The 26,323-nt window shown below is 47.4% G+C and overlaps 11 protein-coding genes and 2 non-coding genes across 13 annotated transcripts; 10 read left to right on the plus strand and 3 right to left on the minus strand.

Annotated features, from left to right (window-relative positions):
- Positions 1-697: 697 nt before the first annotated feature.
- On the minus strand, positions 698-1,916 carry DFJ58DRAFT_781132 (uncharacterized protein). Its single transcript, XM_041389777.1, has 3 exons — positions 1,682-1,916; positions 1,569-1,628; positions 698-1,518 (listed from the first exon to the last, which is right to left on the minus strand). Exons 1-3 carry the CDS (start codon positions 1,692-1,694, stop codon positions 1,079-1,081), a joined length of 513 nt encoding a protein of 170 aa, XP_041245302.1. The 5' UTR covers positions 1,695-1,916; the 3' UTR covers positions 698-1,078.
- Positions 1,917-1,996: 80 nt separating this feature from the next.
- Positions 1,997-4,077, plus strand: DFJ58DRAFT_781134 (WD40-repeat-containing domain protein). Its single transcript, XM_041389778.1, has 7 exons — positions 1,997-2,385; positions 2,453-2,564; positions 2,616-2,916; positions 2,969-3,108; positions 3,156-3,276; positions 3,324-3,500; positions 3,560-4,077. The coding sequence occupies exons 1-7, from the start codon at positions 2,061-2,063 to the stop codon at positions 3,581-3,583; spliced, it is 1,200 nt and encodes a 399-aa protein (XP_041245303.1). The 5' UTR covers positions 1,997-2,060; the 3' UTR covers positions 3,584-4,077.
- DFJ58DRAFT_781136 (uncharacterized protein) lies at positions 4,066-5,967 on the plus strand. The gene is given in 15 exon segments (XM_041389779.1): positions 4,066-4,289; positions 4,346-4,402; positions 4,453-4,472; positions 4,527-4,580; positions 4,632-4,671; positions 4,722-4,750; positions 4,767-4,768; positions 4,854-4,886; positions 4,935-4,963; positions 5,018-5,034; positions 5,084-5,198; positions 5,247-5,424; positions 5,471-5,488; positions 5,548-5,619; positions 5,668-5,967. The coding sequence occupies 15 exon segments, from the start codon at positions 4,217-4,219 to the stop codon at positions 5,822-5,824; spliced, it is 894 nt and encodes a 297-aa protein (XP_041245304.1). The 5' UTR covers positions 4,066-4,216; the 3' UTR covers positions 5,825-5,967.
- A 778-nt stretch (positions 5,968-6,745) lies between these two features.
- DFJ58DRAFT_701714 (uncharacterized protein) lies at positions 6,746-7,059 on the plus strand (the record flags this gene model as incomplete). Its single annotated transcript, XM_041383608.1, has 2 exons — positions 6,746-6,884; positions 6,956-7,059. Coding segments are annotated over 2 exons (243 nt in total), but the record flags the coding sequence as incomplete, so codon positions are not given.
- Positions 7,060-7,299: 240 nt separating this feature from the next.
- DFJ58DRAFT_291914 (calcium calmodulin-dependent protein phosphatase) lies at positions 7,300-8,738 on the minus strand. Its single transcript, XM_041379702.1, has 9 exons — positions 8,628-8,738; positions 8,537-8,575; positions 8,425-8,476; positions 8,267-8,365; positions 8,132-8,217; positions 7,986-8,080; positions 7,824-7,928; positions 7,579-7,772; positions 7,300-7,523 (listed from the first exon to the last, which is right to left on the minus strand). Exons 1-8 carry the CDS (start codon positions 8,638-8,640, stop codon positions 7,734-7,736), a joined length of 528 nt encoding a protein of 175 aa, XP_041245306.1. The 5' UTR covers positions 8,641-8,738; the 3' UTR covers positions 7,300-7,523; positions 7,579-7,733.
- DFJ58DRAFT_291939 (tRNA modification GTPase TrmE) lies at positions 8,739-10,966 on the plus strand. The gene is made up of 8 exons (XM_041379703.1): positions 8,739-9,311; positions 9,365-9,606; positions 9,659-9,785; positions 9,834-9,977; positions 10,032-10,197; positions 10,248-10,547; positions 10,607-10,710; positions 10,770-10,966. Exons 1-8 carry the CDS (start codon positions 8,837-8,839, stop codon positions 10,901-10,903), a joined length of 1,692 nt encoding a protein of 563 aa, XP_041245307.1. The 5' UTR covers positions 8,739-8,836; the 3' UTR covers positions 10,904-10,966.
- Positions 10,967-11,802: 836 nt separating this feature from the next.
- DFJ58DRAFT_t72 lies at positions 11,803-11,884 on the plus strand. Its single transcript has one exon. It is a non-coding gene; the product is annotated as a tRNA-Leu (tRNA).
- A 1,013-nt stretch (positions 11,885-12,897) lies between these two features.
- On the plus strand, positions 12,898-13,410 carry DFJ58DRAFT_658483 (protein-tyrosine phosphatase-like protein; the record flags this gene model as incomplete). The annotated part of the gene is made up of 1 exon (XM_041382031.1): positions 12,898-13,410. The coding sequence occupies one exon, from the start codon at positions 12,898-12,900 to the stop codon at positions 13,408-13,410; it is 513 nt and encodes a 170-aa protein (XP_041245308.1).
- A 1,283-nt stretch (positions 13,411-14,693) lies between these two features.
- On the plus strand, positions 14,694-15,457 carry DFJ58DRAFT_658530 (uncharacterized protein; the record flags this gene model as incomplete). Its single annotated transcript, XM_041382033.1, has 2 exons — positions 14,694-14,777; positions 14,861-15,457. The coding sequence occupies 2 exons, from the start codon at positions 14,694-14,696 to the stop codon at positions 15,455-15,457; spliced, it is 681 nt and encodes a 226-aa protein (XP_041245309.1).
- Positions 15,458-15,946: 489 nt separating this feature from the next.
- On the minus strand, positions 15,947-17,752 carry DFJ58DRAFT_726458 (uncharacterized protein; the record flags this gene model as incomplete). Its single annotated transcript, XM_041385364.1, has 7 exons — positions 15,947-16,033; positions 16,091-16,176; positions 16,226-16,457; positions 16,521-16,868; positions 16,973-17,143; positions 17,193-17,422; positions 17,476-17,752. 7 exons carry the CDS (start codon positions 17,750-17,752, stop codon positions 15,947-15,949), a joined length of 1,431 nt encoding a protein of 476 aa, XP_041245310.1.
- A 71-nt stretch (positions 17,753-17,823) lies between these two features.
- On the plus strand, positions 17,824-19,917 carry DFJ58DRAFT_781177 (WD40-repeat-containing domain protein). The gene is made up of 10 exons (XM_041389780.1): positions 17,824-17,912; positions 17,963-18,155; positions 18,211-18,363; positions 18,420-18,542; positions 18,593-18,692; positions 18,750-18,817; positions 18,871-19,064; positions 19,119-19,225; positions 19,276-19,434; positions 19,485-19,917. The coding sequence occupies exons 1-10, from the start codon at positions 17,894-17,896 to the stop codon at positions 19,698-19,700; spliced, it is 1,332 nt and encodes a 443-aa protein (XP_041245311.1). The 5' UTR covers positions 17,824-17,893; the 3' UTR covers positions 19,701-19,917.
- Positions 19,918-23,256: 3,339 nt separating this feature from the next.
- On the plus strand, positions 23,257-23,335 carry DFJ58DRAFT_t73. Its single transcript has one exon. It is a non-coding gene; the product is annotated as a tRNA-Phe (tRNA).
- Positions 23,336-24,973: 1,638 nt separating this feature from the next.
- On the plus strand, positions 24,974-25,357 carry DFJ58DRAFT_645997 (dual specificity phosphatase; the record flags this gene model as incomplete). Its single annotated transcript, XM_041381430.1, has 1 exon — positions 24,974-25,357. A coding segment is annotated over one exon (384 nt), but the record flags the coding sequence as incomplete, so codon positions are not given.
- Between the last annotated feature and the right edge of the window lie 966 nt (positions 25,358-26,323).

Genomic DNA, 26,323 nt, shown 5'->3' on the forward strand with positions numbered 1-26,323 from the left:
ACAACGCGTGATGTGGTACGGCTATTGGTCGCAAATGAGGACGACGAAGACGATGTTGGAGTTGCAGGTACTCCCGACGGAGATGGCAGCGAAATCACCGTGTCGCAATTGACGGGATCATAGGTGGAAAGGGGGAGTTGAAAAGGTATGTCAAAAAGCACATGACTAGAGGATGAAATGCATGCCATGGCCACGGCAGGTTGAGGACAAGTGATTCCACAGCATCGTGACGAGGAAGGGGGTCGATATTCCCCCAATATGGTTCCCGAGGATGATAATGAGCAACACTCAGATACAGATCTAGCCATGGCTTCTAGCTGAGACATGTTCAATCTTGTCTTGCCGGAATAACGGGAGTGGGGGGAGAAAATGAATATTGTGAACTAGTCGAGGAATCGAGTGGGTAGCTCATGCTACTAGGTGTTAGCAATACCATCGTACTTATAAGACGTTCAGTCGAAGACAGGGATGACACACTAAAAACGAAGCGAGCGTGAGTAAGGTACAACAATTACGGCAGAAACGCCACATGATGCATGAACTTTGATTCGAAGCATATGTGTGGAACTGGCTGAGCGAACGTTCTGCAGATGCGCGACTGTTAGAGTGTTGTACCACTGGAGAACTTCGACTTGAAGGAGAAATGGCTTACTGCGAAAGTATCGATAAAATGTTTGAGAGCACAAGCTGTAGCCCTGGAGCGATCCCTGAATTGATGTTACAAATCACGCGAATGGATTGATTGTCGATACAGGCATGGGAACCCAACTGGACAGGTGTCGCAGACCTGACGTCGTTGTGTATGGAATGGTCCAGGTATTGAATGCTGAATACAAAGCCAAGAGTTTCCTGTACAGTTACCGTGATACAGGGGAGGACTTTAGCTAAACATTTCAACTCCAGATAAATATAACCGAAAGAAATTTAATGGGACTGTAAACAAGTCAGTTCGGTCGGGAATAACTTTGATATATGAGTGTCAGTAGATGCATGGGAAATTGGGAACACGGTGAAGCACAAAAATTGCATAGACTTTGTATCAAGGTCTAGATACTAAAACATGGCGAACCTGCCACATCTACCGATGCGCTGGTTGTGAAAAATCTTCGATTATGAAGTTTCGCGTATCCCCGGTCACTGGTCCACTCCAAAAAGATTTGAGATCTGAAACAAACGAGTCCAAGAACGAATTTTGGGCCTGATGATAATTCGCTTTGAGGGACGAGATATTATCAGAGGATGTGATGAAATCGGAGTGTGGACGGCGGACAGCAATGTGCACCAGAATGTGGCAGACCAGAATGAAGAGAATGAGGGAGACGATGATAGCGCTCCGAGTCTTCAGGGGCAGCTGTGGCTGGAAAGGAGAATACTCGGAGATGCGCTCACGAAACGTAGGCTTAAGGGGCGGTGTTAAGAACGCTATGTAGTACTCAGGTGCGTCGGCTGATGGAGATGATGGGGTCACAATGATAGCCGGCAAAGGTGACTTTTCCGTGGCCAGCGGAAGGGATAAATCTGCAGGAATTTGATTAATGTTGCGACTTGACTTATGCATTCACACGCACCCAAAGGCGCGGGAATCAGGTTGTAGTCAAGACGTTGAGGGAGACGGTGGATACGAGGAGCTGTATGATGCGTTGAGTCTTCGCACGCGAGATCCTAACAGTTAAAGACTCACCCCGACGAGTCATGTTGAAAGTGGGAGTAGACTAGAATGCAACGAAGTGAAATGCTTATTCTTAGTCTAGGTGAATGGATTCTCAGGTTCGAGAATCTATGTTAAGGGAATCGACGAAAAGACTGTGGATTGAAAAGAGCGTGGGTGTTTTGAAGGAGTCGAATAGAAAAACAGCTGCGGTGGAACAGGATCTAGGCGCTTGCAATTGCAATTGCAAGGTGGTGGTAAAGAAATAAAGATATGGCGAATGACGAGGGAATTTCGTAGCGAGGCTAGATAATCTGCTGACCTGCTGACGTAATCTTGGACTTCTGAATTTACACTCTCCTTCAAGCCAATCTTTTGAAAAGACTTTGGAAAAGCTTGCAAAAGTGCATTCATGTCGTTACTCGAGTCTCCTTCATTCGAGACAATTTCTTCAGCAATAAAGTCTACCGCTCACCCGGATGGAAGCTATGTTCTAGCACTGACATCGCTGGGAAATTACTATGTTTCTTCTGCTTCTGCTCCATCAAACGCAATTCATCTTTTTGACAAGTCATCTTTGAAATGCGTCCAGACCCTCAAAGGTCATCAAAACGCTACCACAACCTTGCGAACAGTTAGAGGCATCGGGGGGTCCGATCGGCATATGCTTTTATCTGCTGGTAAGGATGGTTGCGTGATTGCTTGGGATGAACGTTCTGGCGCTCCGACCATACAAAGTATGTTTTTCATACTTTACTGCTTGATCTTCACGTTTGACAACTCAAGAGTATTATCGGTAACTAGTGACGACATCTGGGAGATCTCGTACCGTTTTGTCCTGTGATGCTTCTCATGATGGCTTGACCGTTGCTGCGGGGACGGACCTACAGAAGGAGGATGCATTTATACTCTACTGGTAGGTTCTGCTCTTCTTTAGAAGGCTGTGAACTTCAACATGAGATTAAAGGGACCCTCGAAAACCAGCTGTACCACTCCGTATTCACGGCTCAACACATTCAGATGACATTACTGCAGTGCACTTTCTGAAAAATAGTCCATCTCCAACATCTGGACAGATCTTGCTGTCAGCTTCCACCGATGGCCTGGTTAGCACATCAAATTCTGCAGAAGACGACGAGGATGAAGCGGTTCTGAACGTTGGCAGTTGGGGTTGCAGCATATCTCAAGCAGGGTGGATTCGCGGCTCGTCCGCCAATCGTGTCTGGGCTGCAAGCGATATGGAGACATTTAGCTGCTGGTCAAATGAGGTATATCCCAACCACCTTTCGATCTACTGATTCCTCATGATGCTGCACAAAGCTCGACATGTTGCAGAACTGTGACATTCGTCACCCCTCCGTTCATAGCCATGGGCGAACTTGGGTTACCGACTATATGATAACATGTCACAACACAAAACGATCTGACAGCAACCTCGCTGTATTTGTTGGTTCAAACGAGTATGTGATGTCATGACTGTAATATGCAATTTAACATATCTGCACAGGGGTGATGTGGCCCTTCTCTCAAGCTCAAATGTGTCAGACTCATCTGCTCCATGGACAATAAATTCAGTATGGGCCAATGGTCACACTGGAGTGGTCCGTTCAGTCTTCTGGGATGAAAACGTACGTTTTCATCGTGCGGTGATATCTATTGCTCACCTGCAACACAGCATGAAATTCTTGTCACGGGAGGCGAGGATTCAAAGATAAGTACATGGCGTTGTCCTATTTCCGGACAGCTTTCGGGGTTCGATAAATCTGCGCGAGATGAAAGTGCGATGGATATGGACTCCGCTATTCTGAAAAGAGAACGGGATGACGAGATGGATATTAGTGAGAGTGAGCCAGTAAGGATATTTCTACCAATGACCTCTCCAAGTTTGCTCATTATGAACTGCCTTACCAGGAGGGTAAAAAAGTAAAGCGGTAATCGTGAGCGTGAATTAGTGGCGGAGCGGAGACTTGGATGTCGTTGAAGCGGTGCCAGTCAGCCCTTAACCGATTAACAATTATCAACGGCACATGTGCATGCGCCCAGCCTTGCTCGCCCTCTGAAAAATTTATGCGACTATTTTCAGCCTAACTCACAAGACCTGAGATGGTAGCATTTGTTTACATTATGCCGCGTTCCTGGTCAGGGTCCTGGAAGCATGTGCCGCAACAGTCGATCAGTTTTTCGATCGATCGTTACAAGTATCGTACGCTTCCGAAACTCGCACAGCAAATGTCATCAAGGTCCCCGGCGTGCACTTCTCCGCTCACAACTTGAACACAGTCGTGTTTGGTATGTTGAAAGCACTGTCCCGAGTTGCCGGTGACCTGCCTCGAGGACTCGGCACGAGCAGTATTAGTCAACCTTCATGATTTTCCTGCCGGCAATTTTGAACTTTTTGGAGCGAGAACTCCAGAACCCGCTACGTAATCGGGTCCGTCTTATCCTGTACTGTGGCATCCAACCGGATTGGGGCCGCTGCGATCAAGCAGTGACCACATATGTTCGCCTCGCGGCTGAGCGCTGAGCATTTATTTTTCGCGTACCGAGCCTTAAAGCTGGTTCTGCTTCATGTCATGCTACGGATATTTCCAGCCGTCCATGTTAGACACGACCTTCATTTCTCTGTCTGCTCGGCAAGCTTGTTGGTGACTTCGACTCGTTTCTTGGGCTGTGTACTGATGAATATATGCCAATCAGTGAACATTGGGAAACAATCACGAGTTGCAGCACTGGGACTTCTCATTTATGAACACAGTAAGGAGTTTTTCCGATGCATTTTACTTGCTGACTCTCATTTCTGGTAGTCATTACCATCGAGGACGAGGTAAACCGTCAATCTGATTCCAGCCACTGCAGCTGTTAAGATACGATTCGGTAGATTGATCTGGTCTGGTTGAAGAGGAAAAGTTGGGTGACATGTCTCTATCATTTTGTGAGTTTACATAATAGAGAAGAATATGCACTACGCTAATATGCATTCGAGAACCGCTGGCTTCCAGCGTTATGGCTCACATTTGACACGAGTGAGTAGGAAGTATTGACCACTGCTGATTCTGTTGACTAGCATTCAAAGTACGACAAAACAAAGTGGTATCATCCAAAGTAATTCTTATGGCATACCCTTCCACCGTCTTACGCTAACCATTCATCAAGACGTATGTTCGTGTTACTATGACATCCATGAGATTGACTTCCTCTGGCCTAGTTGCGTCACCTACATGTTATGCAATAATATCGTGTGAGTCGCGGGTCACTTTCTCTTGATGCCTTACTCACGATTCGACAGTGCACTCCTTATGACTATTTCCGTTCAAAGTAAGCATGCAGCACATGCACAACCGTCACCTATTGAACCTTCGTTCGTTTCAGCAATACTACAGCTTAGAGGGAGTCCAAGTGTTTCATACGAAAAGTCGACAACTAACATCTTTCAAGGTGTGGGCAATTTATAGCCGAAGTCGCAAGGTGCTCTCTTGGATGATTGTCCTGAGTATAATTGAGGTCGCAGCGATGGCGCTCCTCATTGGCCTGACAATCGCTCGCGTGGAAAGTGAGTCTGGCAGTTTTCATTAGAATCGACTGAATGGACCGCTGTCAGGATTTCCGGTGGTTTCCACTCCAGCAGGCTGTCTCTTTGAGGGTCTTGCCCCCATCTCTGCGATCTTTTGGACGCCAGCGCTGATCCTCGAACCTATCATTTGCATACTCGTCCTCAAAAAGGTTTTCCTGGACCGACACCAACGCGGTGAACTTGCAACGTCTCTGGCCCGTGATAGGTTGGTAGTTATTATCTTTTATGAGATATGCTGACGACCACTGAAGTTTATTATACTTTCTTGTGTACGTCTGTCAGCTTCTAGGTGGCTGTCACGGTATACTTGACTATTTATCATCTACAGAATATTCATGGAACTCGTTGGGTCAACTATTGTCTGGGCTCGGTATCCCTCCTATATAGACCTCTTCATGCCGTGGGTCTCTATTTCCCTTTGTGTTACATTTCTAAAACAAATTGGCAGTTGGTCTATCGCTTTACCGTCCATGCTCTGCAACCGTCTTCTGCTCAACATGAGAGGTCGCTTTGCTAGGGAGTCTGAGCCTGTGCACTCCTCATTGTTGATTGAACTCGCCACCCTCCGAACCAGCGCAGATTCAAGAGTGCCAGACGAAGAGTAAAAGATGGTGTGCTGTAATTTTATACCCCAGCACGGATTCAATTAGTATGATATCTCTGTTTGCGCGGGTCTTTGTTAGTGTAACGTACGTTGTGGCTTAGCACGAGCGCTATGTGTTGTTGTGAGTTTATTCTTTGTCTTTGTCTTGATCGTGGAAACATTGTCAGCCTCGCCAAGTCTAACGCTCACATGTCACATATTGTCATGACTGATAACTTCCCAGACCTTGCTGCTTATGTTGGGCCAATTGTCTGTGTTGCGGTGCCTTTGATGTCACTGATCTAAGAGGATCTAAGGTGTCTTTACGTTATATTTCTGGTCCAAGCCCGATATAACTTGCCCTGGATCCTTATCCAATCTAATATGCAATTTTCAGCCGAACTAACTCTTATTAGCGATGTATGTAGGCAAGGCGTCTCTCAGTTTCTATGAGGGGGTAGCAGCTGGTGAGTCCCTTCATTAAAAAATTCAGATGAAGCCCTGAACCAGTCACATGGACCAGGTCGCCATCAACGGCGAATACAACGGTTCTAGTCAGTGGCGAAGATCCGAGAAGAATTTTACAAGGCGCTTCGACGTTTTCGGTCGAACACTACCGGAAAGCGTGTCACAAGAGCAAGGCTGCAATGTTTCCGAGCAGTCACCACCGTGTGGCATGGAAAGCCCCATCACCAACCTACGGGCCTACACTGAGAACTTGAAAGCACTGACTGATGCCGGACAACATGAAAGAACCCGTCGGTCATGTTGCCAGCTTCTTTGAACTTCTTTGTTTCGAGCTCCGTGACGTGCAGCTTCTTCCTTCGTTTTGCTAAGCTTTGTTGATGCAGCGTTTGGTGCCGTCGCAGTTGAAGCTTCCTGTGAGTAACCGTTCAAAGCGATTGCAAACAGATGCTGATTTACCTGACTCCATCTAGCGGTTACATGCGAGAACACAGCTAACATCTCATCTTCTTTCATTGGGCGGAACTCAGATGCTCATGTCGACACACTAGCTTGCTCAAACATCATTGAAAAGCACGATCTTGGAGCGCGCCAGACAAATGTCTGCGCTGGTATCTGTGCATTGCGATCAATGCTCCGAGTCTTGTCTTCCGGATCTTTCCAAGCTTGTTTCGTCGCACTGTTCAAGGTGCCACCAACTACTTTACTCCCTTTGGTGGTAGTCCAAACCCTTACGATGGTCAAGTCATCTCGGATACTCTCTTGTATGATGGTCAGAACATCGGTAAATAGTGCTCGCGTCTTTCGGTAATAGCATGTAATTTGCAGGAGCATTTTTTAATATCGCAGTACGTCAATCGTGGTCTCTTGAGGATCTACGCTGATACTTTGAGGTAGAGTGGATCCGCTATCTATATGTAGCATTCACCTTGTCAGATGCTGAACCAGGCCAGCTACAACAAGACCTAGTGCAGAATCAAGTTGTCAGCTGGATAAGACTTCTCTCGTGAGACGTGCTTGATTTTAGTGTCTGACTCAAACACGTTAAATACGTCACATTTGACTGCGAGTATTAGTCACTCATGGCAGCAATTACGTCCCTCCTGATCAGACCAGGTTGGTTTGTCCGCTAAGTGCTTGACGTCACCAGTAGCTCGCTTGATCAGTGCATACAAAACTCCGAAACTAATAGTAAAGACCTGATTTACGGGTTTTATAGTCACACTTGTAATTTTATTCAGGAGGTTATTCGAGTTCTGTTGATGAGTGACATACAGCACTCTTTTCCGGATCCCAGCGGCTTTCACGTACCGTGATTTGTGTTATGGTGATCTGAGACCGAAGCTTTACTCTACAACAAAGGCGATACTACATGTAAGTTGCCACCATATGATGAATGGATAATGATGCAACAGACGAGCGTGATGGACACAGCGGGGTATGAGGGGACGTTGGTGCCGAAGCTGTCAGAAAAGGTCTTCAAGTGTCATCTGCTTGACAATGTCCTAAGGGTAAAGATTGAGCACCAACAGTGAAGCTAGGGAAATGTTTCCAACCGTGTTTGACACCATCTGGGCAAACTCTTCGAAGTTAAGTTTTCCATCACGATCTAGATCGCCCTCCATGATCGTCTTGTCAACAATCTGCTGCAGTTGTTGATCCTGTTTCAAAGAAAAGATTACAAAGAGTTCCGAATCATTGGGCAAGTGCATACAGACCTTGAGATTGTTCCCAACCATCATTTTCAATACCAGAAACAGCTCTCCATTGGAAATGAAACCATCTCGATCCACATCATAAACCTTGAATGCGACTTGATATCATGATGTGAGGCCGTGCTAATGAACCAAAATGGGAGACGCACATCGTAGCTTCTCTTCCCGCCCTCCTCGACTGCTAAATGCGCTTAACCCACCCACAAATTCCTGAAAGTCCACAGTCCCTCCTCCACTGCGCAAGAATTAAATTGTGACTCGGCCACAGAAATCTGTCGACGCACTCTTCGTCAAAGATTGCAATCATCCTTGAGGCTAATGGGTTTGTAGCTATTTGTGGTATTTGCAGAAATTCTTCGCGATCTATGGAGCCCGAGCCATCGCTGTTTACGCATTATGAGATCGTTAGCAATGCATGGTCAATTGAAGAGATGATATAGACCTGTCTAGCTTCATAAAGCGTTTCTTCAATCTTTCTAGCTCAGCGGATGTGACTGTGCAGCACAGTCAAATTAGTATCGCAGAGCAGAGGTGGTATGGAACGTAGAACGCACAGTTGGACCGCTTCTGCATGTCCTCCATAAACTGTGATGCTGTTCATCACGGGGTGAATGGAAGATGAATGCGGCATGGAAAGATACGAACGTGTTTGACCCATAGCTCCTGATTAAACTGGGCAACCTAAGTATGTGATTGTATAACAAGGGTGAGATTAGTCGGTTTAGTTAGACCTTGTGCTCGGCGATGAGAGGCAAGGGCAAGCTGTAGTCGTGAGAAATTATGATCAGCCTTTGTAGCGCGTCTATCATCATACTGGTCGCGCCTGACGGCGAGCTAGAATTCGAGGGCAGTGAATGTTGCGGCAATGGCGAGCCAGTATCACTCAGAAAGCTGTAAAGGATCCACGGATACAACGGAGACAGGTTCAATTTCGGGAAAATAACTCCCTGCTGATCTCAAACCTTGCATCAGTCGTTCTACATAGAAATTCTCCCTGGAACTGCAGATCACATCGCCCCAACAGGTCGTCGTGGCAGTTCGATGCTACTGGGTATACCAGTCATACTCATACAACACTCTCTGTCAAGTCTGAGCCCACGCTCTCTGATGCGCAGCGTAGAACTATATACGCGCTCTCCACTCCACCTGGGAAAGCAGGTATAGCTGTCATTCGGGTTTCTGGACCCAATGCGCTTGACGTCTGGCGACGAGTGACGCGCAAAAAAAAGTCCGAAGACATACCGACACCATGGATGCTCCAGCGCAGACACGTCGTCGACCCAGAGACCGAAGAGAGACTCGATGACAGCTTGACTGTCTTCTTCAAGGGTGAGTTCTAATTATTTGCCGTAGGTTGCGGGATGTTTAATTATGTACATTAGGTCCAAAATCATTTACCACGGAAGATACTCTTGAGCTTCATATCCACTCTGGGCGCGCAGTGCTCTCTGCAGTGTTACGTGCACTTGCTAAACTACCATATTGTCGGCCCGCTGTCCCAGGCGAGTTTACGAGACGTGCCTTCGAGGGTGGCCGACTTGATCTCACCCAAGTCGAGGGGCTGCGGGACTTGATAGATGCTGAAACAGAAGCTCAAAGAAGGGTTGCTGTCAGCGGAGCTGAGGTAGGCGTTATTGCTGATTTTGGGACTTACAATTTACCCCAAATGTTCCTAGGGGACTGCGAGAGCGCAATATGTTGCACTGAGGTCACAGATCCTGGAATGTCTAGTTTTTGTCGAAGGTTTTATTGATTTTGGCGAGGACGTGGATGATCTTGGTCAGGAAGCGATGATTAGAGAAGGCAGGTCCTCTACAGGTTCATTTGCAATTTCATCTGAAGCGGTATTAGCTCATGATCGTGCATTGAATATCATCAATTGCATTCGATCTCACTTGGATGACAACCGCCGTGGGGAGATTCTGCGTTCTGGAATAAAACTTGCGATATTTGGACCTCCGAATGCTGGCAAGAGTAGCTTATTCAATTTTCTTGGTATGTCCTTTAAGTTACGCTCTTTGACACCTTGATTCGAATCCTTGATTGTAGCTCAGCGTGATGCGGCCATTACATCACCCATTCCAGGAACTACGCGAGACGTGCTAACGCTCACTTTAGACATTGGAGGTTTTCCAGTTGTACTGAGTGACACCGCTGGCCTGCGAGAAACTTTGGACACTGTAGAGCAAGTAGGGGTGGGTCGTGCAGGCAATGCGTATGTGCAAGTCATAATACGCTATATCCTTTTGTTAACGGTTCGCTCAGTGTCAAGGAGGCTGATGTGTCTCTCTGTGTTCTATCTCTTCCTGATGTTTTATCCTCTCCGGACAATGCTCTGATTCGAGTCCCGGATGAGGTTAAGAGCCACCTGAAACCAGATACCCTTTTCTTGTTGAACAAGTCCGATACTATCGCGAACCTTCCTGCCAACCAGTCTCTCACTTTTATGGAGTATAACGATGACTGTCATAACGGCAAACGAACCCAGTTCTGGACAGCGAGTCTTCGCACATCCGAGGGTACCCAATCGTTTCTAGATGGTCTCGCACAGGTTTTACGATCAAGGTACTTTACACGGTTCTGGTATCTACTGGGTGGATGGACGTCCTGACCTCTCTTAATAGATACAGCGATGGTTTCGATTACACAAGTCCACTCATCACACATGCTCGTCATAGAGATTTTCTTGAGCAAGCTGTCATGCACTTGGAAGAGTTCATCGCCTTCTGTAAGTACATTCGTTATGCTTCATTGATGCATCATACCAATTTGTGCTCGACCTCACAGCTCCTTCGGAAGTAGACATCGCCGCGGAGTCCCTACGTTATGCAGCCCGTGCGATTGGTTCTGTTTCTGGACTGGATGTCGGCGTTGAAGAAGTCTTGGGAGGAATATTCAGTTCGTTTTGTGTTGGCAAATGACCGCTGATTTTATGTGATTTTACTGTCAATGCATGATGTTCTGCGACTCGTAGACGTTCTTCTTGACCAGTGTTAGCCAAATGGTAAGCGTGACAGGCCAGAAATCTGATTCAAAACCTGGGAAGTGTCCTGGCCAAAGTGGTTACCACGACAGAATTGAATTCTGTTTCTCTTGGACTGCGTAGGTTCGAAACCTGACGACAATAAGGTTTTTATCTCTGTGGCATTCGCTCATGGATAGTTTCCTCGGTTTACCTGAACAGTTATAAGGCAAGTGGTTGCCACAACAGAATGAAAATCTATTTCTCTTGCACTGCACAGGTTTGAAACCTGCCGATGTCAAGGTTTTTTTCTAACGGAACACGTCTTAACATTCGCACGTGGATGGGGTCCACCGAGGTTTTACCCTAACCGGTGAAGTCAAGTGGTTGCCACAACAGAATGGAAATCTGTTTCTCTTGGATTGCGCAGGTTCGAAACCTGCCCATCACGTCAAGGTTTTTTTCTATCGGAACACACCTCGACATTCACTCGTGGACGGTTTCGTCGGGGGCTCGTGGCAGTTGGTCTTAGCCAAGTGGCCACCACAACAGAGCCGAAATCTGTTTCTCCTGGTCTGCGCAGGTTCAAAACCTGCTGCTGACAACATGGTTTTTTTGCTATCGGAAAAATCCACCTAAAAATCACTGATGGATAATTTCCTCGCAGATCATTCACTCATGGACAGTTCCTCGGGAGTTCATGTCAACTTCGTCCTGGCCAAAATGGTTACCACAACAGAATCAAAATCTGTTTCTCTGTGACTATGCAGGTTCGAAACCTACCGACGACAAGGTTTTTACTATTGGAACACACCTTCAATATTCACTCATGGGCGGTTCCTCGGTGGCCCACCTCAACTGGTCTTAGCCTAGTGGTTCCCGCAACAGACTCAAAATCTGTTTCTCTTGGACTGTGCAGGTTTGAAACCTGCCGACAACAGTTTTTTCTATCGGAAACACGCCTTAAAGATTCACTCATGGACAGTTCCTCGGAGGCTAGCCAGGTGGTTATCGTAACAGAATCAACATCTGTTGAACTCGTTTTGTTTTCCTATCGAGACTGGACCTCCGAGGACCTCCGAGGTTCTTGGCTCGGTGATAACCCAGAATCGAAATCTGTTTCTCTTGGACTACGCAGGTTCGAACCCTGCTGATGATAACACTATCAGAAACACGCCTTGAAGCTTGAAGATTCACTCATGGGTAGTTCCTCGGAGACTCGTCTTAACTGGTTTTAGCCAAGCGATAACTACAACAGAATCTAAGTCTGTTTCTCTTGCACTGCGCAGCTTCGAAACCTGCCGTTGACACCATTTTTTTCCTATTGGAACACGCCTCGACCTCTCTTAACATTAGCATTCCATGATGGATGGTTCCGAGGTTCATCTTAGCCGGTCTTAGCTAAGTGGTTAACGCAACAGAATCAAAATTTGTTTCTCTACTGTGTCCGAAACCTGCAAGGTTTTTTCTATCGGAACACACCTTGACACTGATTCATGGATGATTTCCTTCGAGGTCCATCTAACTGGTCTTAAAGCAATAGAGTCAAAATCTGTTTCTCTTGCAGTTGGTTCGAAACCTGCTGACATCATTTTTGCGGTGTATAGATCCTCGGAGGTTCTTAACTAGGCCCAGTCTTTGCGCCGCTACCCTCCTTTTTTATGTGATAATCTGTCCATGAAAGGAATTCACCCTCACGCCTCGCAGGGGTTGTCTCAGAAACATAAGATTCATCCCCGAGGCACATATGTGCCAACCTAGATCGATCTAGAGTGTCGGAGATCGGTGCTAGGTACCACTGCGATATCCGGATGGTTGATCACCTTCAAGTGCATCGCTGAGCGGCCCGTCACTAACTCGATTACATAGGTTTTCCCATAGCTCGGTAACTTGCTGTGTCGCCGTCTCAACACCTCTCTCATCCTCAAAATGACCACGGTGCAGTCCGTGCAGATGCACAGCAAACGTAATGCTGCAGTATTGGCAGTTCCACCTTATATCTTCCTTGGACCTTATACGTCTGCATCGAGATCTTTCATCGATTCAGCAGGCATTACCCACATCATCAGCATCGGTAGGGCGCCTGTTTGTCCCAACCACCCTCATGTCCAATACTACCGCCTGCAACTTTTGGACAAGGATATATCCTCCATCTATACGGCTATTGATAGAGCCAACCAGGTCATCGCTGATGCTAGGAACAGCGGAGGGAAGGTTCTCGTGCACTGCGTCGCAGGGGTGTCCCGCTCTCCGACGATTATCGCAGCATACCTCATCTCGAGATGTTCTATGTCGCTGAAGGACGCACTTGGGCTGCTCGTGCGCGCGAGGCCTGTGGTGTGTCCGAGACCAGGGTTTATCGCGAAGTTAAAGGATCTAGAGATAAGGGTGAGGGGACATAGTTCACTCGATGTGGACGTTCTTCCCGGCTCGAAGGAGGCGCGCTTGGTGCTCCTCGGTGGTTGATCAAAGGTTGATCGGCAACTGTATGTTCTTAAATGTACCTGCAAGGCCATAGCCTCAATTATACTCATTAGGGTGAAACTCGTCTCGACTTCATCATGCAGCGCCTTGTAGTAGTCAACCCAGCCAAGTGCACCCTTCGGGTTCGCTCGATTCGCAGCTATTTACATATCTCACTCTGACATGCTTTAATTGTTCGTCAGGTTGGCAGTTCCCATACTAGGTTTGCGACGAGAAAGTGTTATTCATCCCATGAGAACGTACAACTGTAATAATGATAGGGATTATTTCGTCGGTACTCAATTACAACAGGATTCACGATACTGAATTAGGCTGGAATCATCGTGAATAGCCATTAGGGACCTAATTGGACTTCGGCGCCGGCCAGAACGCTTCTGCTGGAACAATCAGAACGTGGGTTATGACTTCATGATGGATTCATTGACAGAGCGTTTTTATTGGAGGAGAAACGGGATCCGATGGATGCTCTCGCGGATAAAGTGGGATAGGGAAGACGGCCCGCATTTCTGCCTAGAAATCCAAGAGCGGGAAGCTGCCGCCTACCGCCGCTGAGCTGAGCGAATTAGGCAACACAAGCAATCTAGCTTTCATAGATCTGCAGATGGACACACAGGAAGACACAAACCCAAGGGACGGCCAAGAATAAACAAAACGGCCTTTGTCCAGTCCGCGGGAAATGGTATTTGGCAGTTCCTGGGGGGTTCAAGATGAGGGGACGGCCTTGCCATGGGCCGTACAAAGTGCCGGTTAACTCAGCACATAAGACTGTGTGTATGAGTCACAATGCACCATGCACGCGAATATGAGAAACAACGTACCGAACATATGCGGTGACCAGGACTTGAGAAGGTTAAGTACTTAGCACATGCCGAGTATAGTCGACATGAGAAGATCGTACGTACTTAAGTCTGGACAAGAAAAGAACGAGTGGGTTACTTGGCGTGATGCAATAATTTTCTTCCGAAGGAAGGCGAATTATCTCACCAAGTCTGGAAAATATTCCTGGGAGACGAGTTGTATATGCCTGCTATGTTGTCTCGAGACTCGGAGTCTCGGAGCACTCAGTAACACGAGTTTGGAGCGGAGCATGACGGGTAAGCTAGGAAAGACGGACCGGAAGAAACCGAAAGGTTGGTTACCCTTGTATGGAATTAGTCACCACGTGTTTTGGAATTAATGATTTATACTCCTGACAAGGCTCTGCATGACGGCTCTGTTCATCTCTCCTCCGTTACCTTCCGCCACACGCACAAAGGCTCTTCATCATGAGCGTGTCTGTAGATGACCTTGTAGCCTCCCTCAATGCGAATCACATTGGTCAAGAGGCTATTGACCTTGCAGCTCTCCAGGTACGTACTACAAACCTTATTTCCCCTGCCCACAAATGCTTATCTGGTCGTGTCGTGCAACTCGTGGCGCCGCAATTTTCCAGGCGCAGCTCGCGCAGACGTTATTCGCGCATCAAATTTCACCCTCTTGCGCATCGTCTAGCTCGCCCAACTCGTATGGAAATGCGAGCGCGGTCAGGTGCGACCCCACACACGTGCAGCACTGCACCACACCCACTACGCGCACACCTTCTTCATCTATCTCATGGCCTGCAGGCTATATTCCCGTAGAGATAACTCAAAAGAAGCGCAGCAACAGCATTGTCTGTCCGCGTTCCCGTCGACCAAGTGTAGACGAGGGATGGTGTGACCCGGACGAGCTGGACGAGGAACGCATGGTTGAGGATATGATAGTTCCGTCCTCCCCGCAGTCTCCAAAAACCTTCATTTGGGGATACACGGGGTTGAAAGGTGCACCAACCCCTGCGCCCACGCCTATTACGATTGTTGGCACGCCGGTTGAATCGCAATCTCTATTTACCTCCACAGATCCATTTTATCTACAAGCCTCTCAAGCAAATGCGACCCCGCAGCCACCCTCATCATTTTTCACAAATGCAGGCCGCCCATCTAATCACTCGCCCTTTGTGAGGAGCAATTGGGAAGGTACTCCTACCCAATCTGCTGCCTGGGATCGCTGAGCTGTGGGGTTGCGTCTAAGCTTTCCTCTGTCTCTTGAACATTACTTGAACATATATCTGCGCACACCCCATCTTTGCCAGTCACATCTTGCCATGTACATTTTATGGTACCAATGCGTGCCTCACCACCTCCCCGTTCTGCACCCCGTCCACGTGCGGACTGCGTCGTGATTATTTAACCCAAACCTCCGAGGAACCCTCTGCTTCGCAGGAAATGAGGCATCAAATGGATTTTTGATCTGGCATCGCCGCATCGGCCCGATATTGAGCGTTATGGTTATAGTGGGCTGGGTTCTGGGCAATTGTTTTTCGCCGTTGCGTGGAAGTGTTTTGTGGAGTTGATCCTGGCAGATTTTCACCCAGACGCGCTTTTCACGCAGTCATATCTTTGATTTTCTGTTGTGTACCTACATATCGCTACTGGATTACGGACATTCTGGGTTGATCTAAAGTAATTTACAACGGATTGTTCCAAGATAGAATCAGGGGTTATTTGTCTGACGTGGGTGAAGAACTGCTGCCAACAAGACCGTCAAAGAGCGCAGAATCAAATGTTATGAGTTGTTGATATTCTTCCTGGATATAAATATCATGATGAGAATCACCAACAAGATACACGAGTAGATATCATACCTGAATGATGCTTGGGCATGCTGCTGCCAGCTTGATACAAGTCATTTGAAGAAGAGCTCTGTATTCCAATTCCAGGCTACTTGCACCTGGATACCAATAATTACGAAGAAACTCAGCCAAGGGTAAATTACTTACCTGTCTCATCCGCAAGTTGGGTATTTTCAATATCCATGGCACTTGCCCATGCGCGTCCAGTTGCATCAATGATATTGCATTTCCACAGATACATTCGGGGGGCACAGGTTTCAATGCAAGTACATAGTGCGCGAAGTGAAGACACCTTAAGCTTCAGATCGACATCAAGCGGCCGGGTGAGGGAAGGAACAGCTGGTGGGAGAAGAGCATGGGTCAACTGCGGAATTAATGCCTAGAAACGAGCAGCCATTGCAAGTTATTCGCATGAGTGGAAGTTGGCTTGGTAAAGGCACACCTTGAGCCACCTGGCAGCGCCTATTCCGATGTGGGTGAGTACAAGCGGAAGCATGTCTGTTGCCGCGAGGATGGCCTCAGGATCGGCATATGCATACAGGAAGACAGTGCCAATAAGGCAGGAACCGAGGAGTGTAGATAGATGTTCATATCGAGTGGCCGGATTTGCGGGGGAGGTCCCTGACTTAACCATGGTGCGGCTTTTGGAGGGAAATCCAGATGTCGGGGGAAGCGGAGCCAGTGAGGGCGGTGAGGTAAGGTCAATCAGGTGCAGGGTGGTAGGAACGGCGGCGCGAATCAGATCCGGGGTGAACGGATCGCGCAAGTGATTAAATGTACCGCTTAAAGACTGCATGAAAGAATTTCAGCATTCAAGGCAATTCTAATTTACGCAACAGCAAGAAAAAGGATGATAGAGCGCATCCTATTAGTTCAATTTTAATCGTGACGTACTGTGAATAAAAGGCCGTCAACTCCTGTACGCTTGAGAAGCTCTGGAGGAACGCGAGAAAGCAAGTCGGATACGAGCTGCACTCCCCGCAGTTTGTAAGGTGCTTCGAAATCATCGAGGTAAGTCATCACAGGAGGGAGAATCAGGTGCCAAACTGATTCATACGTGCTGGCCTACGTGATTGAGATAAGTTTTGGGGGGTTATTCATCTGCTGCATGTACCTCGATGTTTCGTAAACACCACCCTAGAACATTTTCGGTTCCGATACGCGTCTTCCATACCTGTCCTTCATATGCGTCTTGCGTATCTGCTGGTCGAGGTAACTTGCGCCCCGTCTGCAAATTGAGCCGTGGATGCGGATTGGCGGCGAAAGCGGGTTTGATGTGATGCGTCAAGATACGCGTTAGTACCAGAGGAGGGATGTCTGGTTCTGTAAGCGGGCCGAGGATGGCTGTGATAAGAGTGAGACGCCGTCAAGGTAGCAAAGTCATAAAGGAGCCATACATAGTGCGAGAGACGATACGCCATCTGCAATCCATTCATCAGGACTATCAAACACAGCTACGGACGCAGCGATATCTGCCTGCTCGTCGACAGGTAGGCTTTGGATGCCATGTCGCGTCGCAAGCAGATCGCGAAGGTTTGTGAGGCTAGTACTGACACCGTTTTTCCACCTGATGAGTTGAGCAAGGATTTGTTCATCTGTGAGCTTGTCAAAGCGGGAGAATTCTTGAGGAATGGCAAGGGCCGTAAGCAGGTTGGGAAGTGTTGAAGAGCTCATTGTTGTTCGATGATCGCTGTTTGGAGAACGGACGCGACGTGACAGTTCAACGTGACCTATAACCAGCGCCAATTTCCTTCCTGCTCAAATATCACTCAGAGCAACTCAGAGTTCGGAACCGTCATCTGGACAAAATTAAACATGAACGCTTCCTTACTCAGTATGCTTGCGCATCATTTTCGATAATGTATACTGAGCCATCACACTAAGACCCATTTACCGTTACGCACCCGACCGCTGTACAAACCTCACTGGTCTCTGGTGCATCATTTGCTCGTTTTGATCCGACTGGCAAATTCGTCGCAGCAGGCCGGTCAGATGGCTCAGCTGCTATTTGGGATCTCGACACCCGCGCTGTTATACGGTGGTGTGAAGGTCACGTCAAGGCTGTAACAAGCGTCGAGTGAGTGACGCAGCATTTTTCAACGCTCCCGTGTCAATTGCTCGTATCTACACAGCTGGTCTCGCAACTCCCGCTATATCCTGACGTCGTCCAAAGACTGGAACGTAATTATCTGGGATCTAGCTTCTCCAGTGGATCCTCCACACCGGTATAATACGATACGATTTGATGCATCGGTTGTTAGCGCATATTTTCATCCAAGAAATAGGTGCGTGTCGGTTCTTTGTTTTTGTTCTCATAGGTTCACAATGAATGCAAGCGTAGTCGCATAGTACTCGCACTGCTCAGCACGGGCGAGGCGTACGTGGTTGATTCGCGCAAGGAGCACAGAGCAAGGGTGGAACTGTGCGAGACCTTGAGTGAAGATGACGACGACGAACGGGCGCGGTATTTGGCTTGGTCTCTGCTTTACGACCTGCGCTGACGTACAGACTCAGTTCCATCATGACTACCGCGCGATTTGATCCGTCTGGCAGACACGTATTTGTTGGGACTTCGACTGGGAACGTACTTGTGTTTAATAGCAGAACGAAAATTGTAAGGATTCCCACTGGTAACCTATCATGGAAATCGGACCTAATGATATTGTTAAAGATGGTCGCACGGCATCGCATAGCAGGTGCGGGTAGCATGAAGAGTCTGGAGTTCGCGAAGGTTGGGCGGTAAGTGCCCTATTCTCCGATATATTCGTTCTGTTTACGCTACGTTCTTTTAGACGCTTTGCTACTAATTCCTCGGATCGCACCATTAGGCAGTTCATCCTCCCCACTTATCCTTCACCCATCGTGGGTGCCGAATGCGCGATTTTAGAAACAGAATTGGAGCCTACTCATAGATTCAATGATCCCATCAGCAAGGTCTCGTGGCACGCTATGTCTTATAGCCCTGATGGAGAGTGGCTCGCTGGAGGTAAATTGCTCCACAGCATTATCGACTTGACTTGAACCATTTGTACGAGGACAGGTGCGGCGGATCCAGCGACGCACAAAATCTACATCTGGGATATTTCAAACGATGGTCAATTTGCGACCGCTTTGGACGGCGGTAGGGAACCTCTGATTGATATTCATGTACGTCTCCTCAGTCGTGATACTGGGTACCGCAATCATGATTATTTCAGTGGCACCCACGAGCCTCTCGACTTGCCTCAACAACTAACCAAGGTTCTGTACTCATTTGGCATTGTCCCTCTCCAGAGCGGTGGGGTGCATTTGCCGGCGGCTTCGAAGAGGCAGATGAGAATGTGATGTATGAGGAGGGAGAATCAGAATTTGACATTGTAAGCTGTACTTTGCATTACTATCACCCTCTTTTACCAACGATGACTAGGAGAATGAAGTTGAACTCGCCATGCGCAAAAAACTCCAGGAAGATGAGGCTGTTGACATATCAGGTGGTGTTGATGACCTTGTTGATCACAAGATGAATGGGGTTGCAGGAGATCCTGGTGATGAGGACCTTGAATGGGCTGATGACGAGCCGGATGATGATTGGCAAGGATGGAGATTAAAGGTGATCATGGTTGATGATGACGACGCTTACTAGGGTAGATCAATTTGTTTTGCTTATTGATCTTTAGGATGGCCTTGTACTGATCCTGTTTGTGAGGACTTCATTTGCTTCGGCTGATGACACTGATGTTATTTCCTGTATGTATGATATGCTTCAAAGGCCATAGCGATACAAGTCTTATATCTGGTACGCCCCCGATGTTCAAGCAGTCGAAAAACAGCAGGTCGATTGGGAGGAGCCGCCTCTATCATCTCCGTGCTAAAGTCGATTGAACAAACTAGACTCGGTATCATGATCATTTATCGGGCAACTATAGTTGAGTACAACTTGAATACTTGGCAGTATTCAATCTTGTTCGAGTAACTTTCAACTGGGCGACATCTATGGTGAAATCGACCCGGCCTGTGTCGGAATGGTAGTCCCGCATTGATCGATTGACCCTGACCCGGATTGATATTATGTGAATTTATCATTTTTGCGCTGTATCAGTATCACGTGGAAGTTTCATTTATATAGCTTCGCTTTGCGCAGACTCTGGTCTCACCATATTGCTCCTTTGTATCACGTTCTAAAATCCACGATTTTGCCCCCTGTCAGCTCTCGCATGATTCGTTCAGTGTTTTCCGCCGTCACCCACGCGGGTTTCCAAAGTTATGGCTAATTGAAAATCAGCAATAAAGTTTGGCTAGGGTGCTTAGCCCATCTGATACGTCTCATTTGGACTGGTTATGTCTAGCTTTTTATCCAATTCATCTAACTTTATGCGGGAGGGTTTTTCTGATGAGTCAAGGTCCGAATGATAACAGGGTACCATGAACTCTCCTCGGGCCCATCTCGCTCGCCCTTTTGCTGCCCTGTTCGAACTAGTGTTTGAGAGCAGCAGGTACTGATCGATCTTGTTAACAACTTTCATCATGGGTTTGTTGCAAAGCAAGCACTACGGCAGGGACATTTACCTTGCCTTCAAGGATATTTGCCTTGTCTCGCCCCTGCTAGGCTCAGCGACACGTATCTCGGTTTTGGTACTGGCGTCCCTCTATTTCCTGCAAGCCTATCGCCGGAAACAACGAACGACATGCATACGAGGACCTCAGAGCCCAGGCTGGGTGTTTGGCTTAGCCAAGACAGTGTTAGATTCCACCGCTACAATTGAACTGTACGAACGTTGGGCTAGGGAGTACGACCCAGTGTACAAGGTCCCGGGTGTCTTTGGACAGTCCATGGTTATATTATGGGACTCGAAAACAATCTCTCATTTCTTTGCAAGAGACACATGGTTGTATAACCGACTTCCGTTCTACAAGATCGCTATTCAAACAGCGGTATGTCGTTTTACCTTCTTGTTATAGGCTAACGGCGCGCTTATGCGACTGACAGATCGGAAGAAGAGTGATGTGTGTGATTAAGAGTGGCGAAAAGCTCGCCTGTCTTCGTATTCCAGATTTTGACTGAATATTCATATTCATCATCCAGGTCCCACTGGTAGTATCCACCAGTCGCAAACATGGTCATGTTTGGCGAGTAGACGACTGCGCACACGTGTGTGTGCCCTGTTTCGATTGGACCGAGGATGGTATCTCCCTTCTCCACATCCCACTCCCTTGCAGTCCCATCATCAGATCCGCTTACCACTCGCCGACCACCTCGACTCCAGCACACAGACCGCACTGTTGCCGTGTGTCCCATCCATTTCCCGATGACTTTACCTGTGTCCATGTCCCATAACCTCATTCCACCATCCAAACTTCCACTAACCACTTTCTTCCCGTCCGGGGACAACGCTATGGTTCTCACTTCAATATCAATGTCTCCGTCCCGATGGTCTTCTCCTATCTGTTTCCCACTCTTCACGTTCCATACCCGCAGCGAGCCGTCCCTTGAACAAGTCATCATCCGCTGTCCGTCTGGCAGATGTACTATGGCGGTATTGACAGAATCGGTCTGTCCTTCAAAATTTCTGGCGGAGCTTTATTGCTGATGTCTCTTTCCTCCCTACGATGGATGAAGGTGAAGACATGATCAGCTACTGGGCGCAGCGCTGTCTCAGCTTTCATCTAACAAAGTCTAAAATCATCACTTACGACGATATCTTTCTTAGCAGGCCTCGACACCAAGGTTTAGGTCAATTCGGAGTACACAGGAAGTCCGAACTGGTACGTTCACAAGTCACGTTCTCGTGATTATTCCACAGCTTGCATTATAGGCTGTGCTGCTGAAGCGCTTAAATCTCATTTGGGACCATTACATATATTCCATCAGTCACTACAATCTTGATCCCCGTTTTGAATGCCTGGCCAATGACATCGTTTCCTAAATTGCGCCGCAGAATTGTACGTGTGTTTCTCCCTAGCCATTTCCCCTCTTATGACATTGACTCATGGACAGTTCTTCGGAGGTTCATCTCATCTTGGGAAGCGTCAGGGTGGCCGAAGCGGTTACCACAACGGAATCGAAATCTGTTTCTCTTGGACTGTGTAGGTTCGAAACCTGCCGAAGACAAGGTTTTTTTCTATTGTATAACACCTTGACATTCGCTCATGGATCGATTATTATAAGGCTCATGATAACTCGTCTTAGGACAGCGGTTACACAACAGAGTCAAAATCTGTAACTCTTGGACTGTGCAAGTTGGAAACCCGCTGACAAGAGTTTTTTTATTTTATCAGAACACGCCTCAAAGATTCGCTCATGAATGGTTTCGTCGGGCACTCACATGAGCTGGTTTTCGCCCAGCAGTTACTGCAACAGAATCAAAATATGTATCTCTTGGATTGCGCAGTTTCGAAACCTGCTGAAGATAGGTCTTTTTTTTTGTCGGAAGCGCGCCCTGAAGATTCAACCATGGACAGTTCCTCGGAGGTTCATCTCAACTTTATCCTGGCCAATGTGGTTAGCACGACAGAATCAAAATCTGTTTCTCTTGCGCTGTGCAGGGACTGCAGGTTCGAAACCTGCCAACAACCAGGTTTTTTCCTATCGGAACACACCTCGACATTCACTCGTGGGTGGTTTCTTCGGAGGCTTATCATAACTAGTCTTAGCCAAGAGGTTACCACCACAGACTCAAAATCTGTTTCCCTTGTATTGCGCAAGTTTGAAACCTGCCCCCGCCAAGCTTTTTCTCTATCTTAACGTGCCTTGACATTCACTCATGGATGGCTTTGTCGCCACCGCATATTAACTAGTCTTATCCACGTTGTTACCCCAACAGAATCAAAATCTGTATCTCTTGGATGGTGCAGGTTCGAAACCTGCCGACGACAGGTTCGTTTTTCTCTCGGAAGTACGTCTCGAAGATTCACTCATGTACAGTTCCTTGGAGGTTCATCCTGGCCAAAGTACTTATCAGAACCAAATCGAAATCTGTTTCTCTTGAGCTGCGCAGGCCTGAAACCGGCTGACGACAAGGTTTTTGGTTTCTATTGGAACACGCCTTGAAGATTCGCTCATGGATGGTTTCCTCAGAAGTCCATCTTAACTGGTCTAAGTCGAGTGGTTGGCACAACATAATCAAAATCTGTTTCTCTTGGACTGCGCAGGTTCGAAACCTGCCGATCACGTCGAGGTTTTTTGCTATCGCAACACGCTGGTCTTAGCCAAGGGGTTACTGCAACAGAATAAAAATCTGTATCTCTTAGACTGTGCAGGTTCGAAACCTGCCGAAGATAGGTCTGATTTTTTGTCGGCAGCGCGCCCTGATGATTCATTCATGGACAGTTCCTCGGAGGTTCATGTCAACTTCATCCTGGTCAATGTGGTTAGCACAACAGAATCAAAATCTGTTGCTCTTGAGCTGTGCAGGTTCAAAACCTGCCAACACCAAGGTTTTTTCCTATCGGAACACACCTTGACATCCACTCGTAGGTGGTTTCTTCAAAGGCTTACCTTAACTGGTCTTAGCCAAGAGGTCACCACTGCGGTCCACCCCAGACTCAAAATCTGTTTTCCTTGGATTGCGCAAGTTTGAAACCTGCCCACGCCAAGCTTGCTCTCTATCTTAACGTGCCTTGACATTCACTCATGGACGGCTTTGTCCCTACCGCATATTAACTGGTCTTATCCCAGTCGTTACTGCAACAGAGTCAAAATCTGTTTCTCTTGGATGGTGCAGATTCGAAACCTGCCGATGTCAGGTTCCTTTTTCTGTAGGAAGCACGCCCTGAAGATTCACTCATGGACAGTTCCTTGGAGGTTCATCTCCATTTCATCCTGGCCAAAGTACTTATCAGAACCGAATCGAAATCTGTTTCTCTTGGGCTGCGCAGGTTTGAAACCTGCTGATGACAAGGTTTTTTCTTTCTATTGGAACAGGCCTTGAAGATTCACTCATGGATGGTTTCCTCAGCCATCTTAGGCCCCGCTCGGCAATCGGGTTACCATAAGGTCCATAACAGAATCAACATCTGTCGAACCTACCAACGATAAGGTTTATTTTTCCTCCCCGATCACACCTTCAATCAAGATTCACCCATTGACAGTTCCTTGGAGGCTCATCTCAACTGTTCTTAGCCAAGTGGTCACCACAACGGAATCAAAATCTGTTCCTCTTGGACTGCACAGGTTCGAAATCTGCTGACGACAACGTTTTTGTCTGTCATAACCATTTACTCATGGATGGTTTCGACGCTCAACTTAACCGGTCTTAGCCAAGTGGTCACCACAACGGAATCAAAATCTGTTCCCCTTGGACTGTGCAGGTTCGAAATCTGCCGACGACAACGTTTTTTCATATCACAACACACTTTGACATTTACTCATGGATGGTTTCGACGCTCATCATAACCGTTCTTAGCCAAGTGGTTACTACAACAGAATCAAAATCTGCAAGTACCTCTTGGATGCAGGCTCGAAACCTGCCGAACGACAGGTTTCACAGTCAAAATATAGTGCTCTTGGAGTAGGTTCGAAACCTGCTGACAACATTTTTGCGGAGTATAGATCCTCGGAGACCCATCTTAACTTAGGAGGCACAGTCATTGCGCCGAAGCTCCTTTTTATGTGATAGTCTGTCCATGAAAAGTATTTCACCTCCATGCCTCGCGAGGGTCGTCTCAGAAATACAAGATATATCCCCGAGGTGCGTACGTGCCAACCTAGATCTAGTGTCGGAGATCGGTGCTAAGCACCACGACGATATCTGCATGGTTGATTACTCTCAAATTCATTGCCGAGTGGCTCGTCACTGACTCGATTATATAGGTTTTCCTATAGCTTGGTAACTTACTGTTTCGCAGTCTCAGCACCTTTCTCATCCTCAAAATGACCGCGGTGCAGTGCGGATGCACAGCAAATGGAATGCTGCGGTTTTGGTCGCTCCACCTTACATCTTCCTTGGACCTTATACGTCTGCGTGGAGATCTTTCATTGATTCAGCAGGCATTGCCTACATCATCAGCATCGGCAGAGCGCTTGTTTGTCCCAACCACCCTCATGTCCAATACTACCGCCTGCAACTCTTGGACAAGGATATATCCTCCATATATGCGGCTATTGATAGAGCCAACCAGATCATCACTAGTGCTAGGAACAGCGGAGGAAAAGTTCTCGTGCACTACGTCGCAGGTATGTCCCGCTCTCCGACGATTATTATAACCTACCTCATCTCGAGATGTTCTATGTCGCTGGAGGACACAATTGGGCCTTTTGTGCGCGCGAGGCCTATGGTATGTCCGAGACCTGGTTTATTGCGCAGTTAAAGGACCTAGAGATAAAGGTGAGGGGACGTTGTTCACTCGATGTGAATATTCTTCCTGGCTCGAATTGGGCACATTTGCCATCGAAGGTGATCATGGTTGATGATGACGATGCTTACTAGCCGGTTAAATCGAGTTGTTTTGCTTATTGATAATTAGGATAGCCTTGTACTGATCCTGTCCAATGTAGCAGCTTCAATTGCCTCGGCTGATGACACTAAGATGTTGTGTCCTATGATATGCTCCATAGGATATAGCGGCACAAGGCTTATATTTTCCTGGTACGCCCCCGATGTTCAAGCAGTCGCAGGACAAAAGCAGGTCGATCGGTGCAGACTGGGAGGAGCTGTTACTATAACACCTCCATGAAATCGATTGGATAAACCATTGGGAAGCTATAGACGAGGACTGAGGCACTGCATTCCTAGTACTTACATATACAAATAACGTTCGAGGGATGAGATAATGGCATGGGGCGTGATAGATCGGCATAAAGAATCTTAATGATAACCGTCGGTATATTCAGGAGAGGCGCAACAGACAAAGAGCCAGAAACGAGTCCAGCGACCAGCGTGTTTTATCATTGCATGAGGATTAGTGCTCGAAGTTACAGCTTCGGGGATGGTGGATGATGTGGGAATAGCAGCCTGCGGCTGTGTTTGCGAAGGTGACTGGGTCTGAGCCGTGTCGTTGGATTGCTGTGTGGTATTGTTATTGAGGTACTCGCAGCAGGGTTTTTCGGAATTGGCCTCCGTTTTTCTCTTGCACAAGCGTTTCTCTACGTGACATGAGGGTAGGGTTCGAACAGGAAATAAAATCAGGAGGAATTGAACATTTGAGAAGGAAGAGAGGAACGTACGCGTTTACCCTTGACATAAGGCTGGTCCAAAAGAAGATCGTCGTGGCCAGCTTCTTTTAATATCGCAGTAACATCCCATGTTAGAGTTTGGTATTTCACCGGCA

The sequence above is a fragment of the Suillus subalutaceus genome (genome assembly GCF_016647625.1).
Source record: "Suillus subalutaceus strain FC151 chromosome Unknown DFJ58scaffold_36, whole genome shotgun sequence".
Classification (NCBI taxonomy): domain Eukaryota; kingdom Fungi; phylum Basidiomycota; class Agaricomycetes; order Boletales; family Suillaceae; genus Suillus; species Suillus subalutaceus.